Source organism: Poecilia reticulata, linkage group LG20, assembly GCF_000633615.1.
Source record: "Poecilia reticulata strain Guanapo linkage group LG20, Guppy_female_1.0+MT, whole genome shotgun sequence".
Lineage (NCBI taxonomy): Eukaryota > Metazoa > Chordata > Actinopteri > Cyprinodontiformes > Poeciliidae > Poecilia > Poecilia reticulata.
The window spans coordinates 12,098,072-12,104,838 of record NC_024350.1 but is presented as its reverse complement, the minus strand read 5'-3'; the positions used below and the strand labels follow the sequence as shown (position 1 = coordinate 12,104,838).

Below are 6,767 nucleotides of genomic sequence, written 5' to 3'. Positions count from 1 at the left end.
AGTGAAAGCTGCTGTTTCTCACTGTGCAGATTAGGGAAATGGATGTGTGGATGTCACACTACTGTCTTGTAATATATATTATTGCTGTTTGTGCTATTTTGATCTTTCTCCCTTTTACACTTCAAATAAAAGTTGAGTATTTCTACCAAAATATGTGATGCATATACATAGAAATACAGTCCCTAGTATGCCTTAAAGGATATTGATTGCTGAAGCTCAGACTGTGTATCTTTTATCTCACCAGGAGCTTCAGTTTGAACGTCTGACCAGAGAACTTGAAGCTGAACGTCAGATTGTTGCCACCCAGCTGGAGAGATGCAAGCTGGGATCAGACGCAGGCAGCATGAGCAGCATCAGGTAACACAGAAATGCCTTTTTATACGCTTGTGTGTCTCTGGCAGTGTGATGCTTTGCGATAATTAAGTGAATAGCAGTTTTTGTGTAGCTTGGATAAAGATTTGATCATATGAGGACAGTTGCTGTTGTTCCCCTCAGGCTGTGCTTAGTTAAAATACAGATGAGGACTTTGATTTACGAGCCAGGTGTTTGTGCTTTTAAAGAGCACCCAATTTTTTTTCCTATTATCATTTAAGCTTTGCTGCTGAGTCCTGCGATATACTTTTGGAAAATAACTACACATATTATGTTATATTCCTGTTATAAAATGTATTTCTACATTTATATTGCATCTTCTTCAAGATCATTTTTGCTTTGCAATAGCCTCTCTTAGTAAGAGTTCTCAAAATTCACATCCAACAGTGTTGGATCACTAACATGCTTACAGTACCCATATCTCACAGATAGGTAATGCATCATAAACCATTATTTGCTCAAACGCTAACTGAACTGAAATAATAGTTAAAATGATTTCTGGTATCCTTAAGATTTCTTATGCCACACAAACAATAAACTGTATTAAACATACTGTGTGTTTGATAGCTCTTTGTCAACTTTATCTTGCGCATCTTCATAATGTTTGAGAACTAACTATTGCTCAAGTGTCAGCAGCAGAGAGTATTTCTAGTCCTGTGGTACTTAAATTTTATGTTGAAATCCAGTACCTTGCACATGCAAATTAGACTTGGCAATAAAACAACTCACTGCTTTAGCTAAGACTTTTGCCTTAACTAACCTTTTACTGACAGGCTGCTTAAAACTCAGGAAAATATTCTTCTTTGCTCTCTCTAGTTTGTGTTGTCAATCAATAACCCACTGCGTCTATGCATATGAGCTAACAAACTGGATGTGTTGCTCCTAGCCTCATCAACATAATATTACACAGTTTGCACAAAATTGTAGATATATTCATTGTGAATACTTGCTCAATGGCAGGATTAAATTATGAACTGACCAAGTTGGAAATAAAAGAGAGAGAGAAAATAGTACAATGGCATAAGTGATGTGGGGTTCTCTCATAGTGAAGACCATTTACATAGGCTAGCTTGAAGGGGACTTCAAGTAATAGTATAGTTTATTTTGCACAATTAAAATCCAGATAAAAAATAAAAACATATAATGACAATGTAGGGGGAGGCAAAAGCCCAGTGGGATTATATAAAACCTGCACCCAAATAGTATAAATAATAAAAAATATTAAAATCCAACAATACAATGCTTCATCAGTTGATCATACACATATACAAACACAAATAGAACACATAAAAACACATCTACAAAGTATTAAAGGGAATTTAAAGTCACTTTTTTCATTGTTACAAATCCAATCACAACTTTTTAAATGTGTACAATCTTAAATAAGGCTTTAACTCTTTTTTTTTCTTTTTCGTTTTTTTATATCATTGAATTAAATGACTAACTGACTAAATGACTAGCCGTATTCGACCTGTGCTAAAGAGACCTGAGACAAGTGAACCAGATGATTTAGATTGATTTCATGAACTGTTCCACCTCTCCTAATTAATTGTGTGTTACTCATTTTGGATCTTTGTTTATCAAAAGATGTGGTTCAACCCTCATCTGTTGTGCCACTGGGTTGATTTATGTATTAGATGTAAACAGATGCTTTTTTCTTAATATTCAAAGATCAAAAAGTATTTTTTTTATGCATATGAATGCATAAAAGCCACTAGGGCCTTTATTCATTTATCTGCAGTAGATGACCTGGGGCTGGGAATCAAACTTAGGAGAGCTGCGTCGAGGACTGGAGCCTCTGTAATGTGCACTTCTTCCACCGAGTCACCCAGGTCTCAGTGGGCAAAATATTTTTAAACTATTAAAATGTTGTGTGGTGTTCATGTCTGTTTCAACAGGATTCTGTATTTCAGTAAATAAGTCAAAATCGATTAAAAAAAAAAAAAAATCAAATACAGCATGAGGAGTTAAATAATGTGCAAACTAGCACTCATTTTATTAGCCATAAAGTTGTCACGACATATGGAGTTATTGTAATGAGGCGGTAACAGGAAGGGAATAACCCTGCTATACTTCACAAGGTTCTACTTTATGTTGTCTAACCTTAAGTGTAGAAAAGCACACACATATTTATTTATTTATTTATCAACAATATTTTAGCACTAGTGGCCTTTGTTCAGCAGTAATCTGACAGGAAAGGAACAGAGGACAGGAAGTTTGTTCTGGATTTGTAAACTAATTCCTGTTACTTTAAAAATGTTCTTTTCCTACTATTGTATGTCCAAATAACCCTTGATAGGGACACGACAGTGTGCAGTTTGCAACTAACATGAATATCAACCCAAAAATACTGAAAACCCCCTCTTACATAATAATATCAATCAACATATTAACTACAGCATCATAGCCCTTTAAATATCAATTCCATTATAAATATGACCTTTGCACCGCCAACATAATTTCCAGATAAAGGAAAAAGAACGCTTTAGGCAAAAACGAGAAGCAGAGAGGAATGACTGGGGGAGGGATGAAGGAGAGAAGATGTATGTGACTTCAATGCGAATTTATTTTATGCCAGCAGCTCAAATGTTAAGCCCGGTTAGACTAGACGACTATCCAGCATTCTTTCTCTCACAAGCTTCGCTTCCTGTAAATAAAACTGGGTAAAAGTAAAGTTTGGTGGAAAGTTGTGATAAATTATTCACTCCTCTTGGGTTGCAGATGTGTCTATGCCTGTTTGTGTGTCTGTTTTTGTGTTTTGCGAATTCTTCTGTCATGTCAAAGAGTGTGGTTCATATAAATTCAGCATGCTACTGACTCCCTCAGGCAGATTGTTGCGTAAGTACACAAACCTGAGGAGGGCAGGGAAACTGCTCACCGAAAGAAAGGCATTTGAATTTCCCCAACTCATTCTGTTTACTCTGTTTTCTCCAGGTGATTCACCCTACTTTGGTATAGTATCTGTAAAAATTACTTAAGCACTGTATGTGTCATTTATTTAGCTCATGGCTTTAGTATTTTAACTTACTAGTATAACAAAATGTCAGTTCATATGTGCAAATATGTTCTTTCTGTTTCTATAGAATATTTTGTTGTTGAAACTTGAACGCGATTAAAGTGAAATCAAACATTTTCTAACAAGAAAAACTAACTTAACCTCCTGAAAACGTCCTCAGAATGTAGGCTTCTGACGTGTTTAGTGTTTTATTTACGCAGTCACATTTTCAGTCAATTCTTAACAACTTCTCATAGTTATCTTTACTGACTGTTTTCCTCAGAGAAAAAAAATATCGGATTATGTACTTTTACATTTTATTTTAAACTTATTTTTCTTCAAATTGTTATTATTTATTTTTAGCTTACAGTTGTTCAGCTGGGGGATTGGGCTGGCATTTGTGTTGTCAAAATCATTACACGCCCCTCAGAACTATGTTCTGATGAAGAATAGCTAAAATACAAGCAAATAAATTGCAGTGTTGAATTTGGTGAAAATCGGGAATCTTTTAATAAACAACTGTCTGCTGACTTAATAAAACACCTCAAAATCTGTTTTCTCACAGATTGTGTTTATACATTATTAGTACAAATATGTGAATTGCTACGGTTCCCCTCCTCTCGGCTTTGTGTCGTTTATGTTCTCAGCTAATTTGTTTTTGCATGTCTCTGTGTATTTTTAGCTGCTGCTTGACCCTGCATGCCCTCAGTTGGGTTCCACTCAATAAAGCAATTTAGACATCAACGGAGTTCTCCTAAGACCAGAGGATGCTTAAAAAAAAAAAAACACTGTGGTGTAGAAACCAAAGGCAACACTGATGAACATCTGTTCACACTGTGAACTGTTGGCTTGTTGCACAACAATTTACAGGATGGTGGAACAAACTGGCACACAAGCAGACGTTCATGCAAACACGCAGCATTCACCGTTCTAATCTATCATTTCTACAACATTAGCGGTAAACACCAGTCGGGTCAAGCACTGGCTCCTGCTGTTTTTTCTCTGTTAGCGGCTGCGAGGTGCAAACTTGACAGCTTTAAGGGCATATCACAGAATTTTTGTTGTTGTCATGGCAAAAAGTAAATACACCTATCTGTCTGGTGTAACACAATTAAATGAGTGATAATGCTTCATTCCAAGTGAGTTTCCTAGCACTAAAACTATTTAGTTGTTTGTTGTAAAGAAGTTTTTTTTTTCTCAGTGCCTGAGTCAAGATCATTAATCAGATCTGTTCATGAGGAAGCTGGCCATTGAGTTAATGATGACGTGTGACTGTCAGCAGGCTCCTCCAGGTTATAGTGTCGCATACATTTCTGCCTAATGGCTAAATTTGATTGTTTTGTTGGCATATGCAATTCGCTGCAAACAGGAATAATGTGTACAGCTAGAAGACGTGCGGTTTGAGATGAAGAAAACGTTACACAAAACCCCATTTTTACCCGTCTGAAACTGTAGCATAATGAGATGCAATCTCAAAATAAGCCAACATTAAATTTGCCTTTGGGCTAAATAATTTTGTTTTCAATTGAATTGCAAACAATATTGAACAAACAATTGTGATATTCAATAAAGTTGGTGATTGTTGGGATTGCGAGTTAACTTAATGTGACTTACTCTACTTAGACAAATACTTTACTAAACATCGTTTTGGTTACTGTCTTTCTGCTTCTGATTCAGTCCAAATAGTGAGTAATCTATACAGTTACAGTGGAAACAACCTAAGATAGTTTCAACATGGTTTTATTTGAATAAAAGTTTCATAGAGACTAGATCTCATGTTTTATGAACAAAATAACTTGGTTATGGCTTCCTAATGCCCTCCTAAAGCCTTTAATACATGCAACACTAAATCACTCAATATTTTTTATTAGCGAGTGTTTATTGAAGTCCAAGCAGCTCTTTGCAATGTTGATATTCTTTACAACATCAACAAAACTTTGTTGCATGCAATACTGATATATGGCAGCATTATTCCGAGCACCTACGTGCATAAGTGCTATGCGGTTATTGTTGCAACGATAATATAACACCAGTACTTATCACATGCTATTCTGTGCAGACACCCTACTGAATGGACGAGGATTTACTCTCCTCAGCAAGTCTTTTCCTGGGACTGACTGCAATGGCAGGGAACCTAGCCCTATCTTCAGAGTAATTCAGCAAATAATTATCTGACAACTTGTGGGATCTCGTAAATTATGTAGAGTACTGAGGCATGTGTAGATTACTGTAGTGCTGGCCTTACTGGCAGCCATTCACATATGCACAGAAAGCAGAGAGAGTGTTGGCATCTTACAGACAGGGCAGTATTTACACTGTCTGGAGTCAAGAACTAGACAGCTTTGCCTCCCTTTCTGCTCTAGGGTCATTAAGTAGCAGTATTTGATCCCAGAAAATAAAAAAATAAATAAAAAAGTGTTCTCTATTTGCAGTGATTCTGGTCTCAAAATTTCTGAAGCATCTGTAAATGTTATTTTTGAAACTGTTTGATGTGATTTACTTGTAGCTGTTTCAGTACCATGATGTGTTCAAAGGTTTGTATGAAACCATTCATATATATTATTATCCTGTAGATTGGCGGGGAGGGGATGTTGAACAACTTCTAAGCAATTTTTAAATGTTAAGGAAACATTGGAAATTGGTCTGTAATACAAGTTCACAACAGGTAAAAATAAACAAGTTGTTCAAATTGATTTGAAATATGTTGATAAACTGCAAAAGCTCCTTTTTTTAAATACTCTATGATACATGTTGATGGTTTAAAGGCCTTAATTGATGACGTATCTAATCAAAAGCAATATGGACTTTAGCTAAGGACTTTTATGCTGTCCTAAAACCAAGACTTGAGACATTGACATTGTGCTGGCCATGGGAAAGGTTTGGTACTGTGTCGACTGGTAAATTTGAAAGGCTTACTTTCAATGTCACATCATCTAGTTCATGTGTTTTCAACTCCAGTCCTCAAGGACAGGTGTGCTGCAACTTTTAGATTTTTCTCTGGCTTAACAAAGCTGAATAAATGGCAGAACCAATTCAGTATGCAGTCAAGTTCAATGTATTTGCTTTGGAGAACATAATGTGGTTCATGAAATATAGAGACAAACGAGATACACTTTTATTTGTTTGTCTGCCATAACAAATATGAAAATGATATCTTTGTTTGTACCCTGTTATTTACAAGCTCTAACACATTGCTGCTGAGCTGGTATATCAAATAGCTCTATATGTGTGTGAATGTGTGTGTAAAGGGGAAACTGAGAGCAAGAAGGAGGATGTTGAGGTGTAAAGTTCATGTCCTGAGGCACTAACAGCTTTCTGATTGTGTTGTTCAGGCTTAGACATCTGTCCAAAGACTAGCCGGGTAGGTCAGGAAGAGATAGAACCAGACTGTTTAAGAGAG

General features: G+C 36.1%; 1 protein-coding gene across 1 annotated transcript in view; it reads left to right on the top strand.

Annotated features, from left to right (window-relative positions):
- The first annotated feature begins 245 nt into the window (after nucleotides 1-245).
- The window catches only part of ctnnd2a (catenin (cadherin-associated protein), delta 2a), a 159,219-nt gene continuing 152,697 nt past the window's right edge, over nucleotides 246-6,767 (top strand). The window contains exon 1 of the mRNA XM_017301924.1: nucleotides 246-357. Coding sequence (XP_017157413.1) covers nucleotides 344-357 — 14 coding nt within the window. The 5' untranslated portion in view covers nucleotides 246-343. The remainder of the gene's footprint in view (nucleotides 358-6,767) is intronic.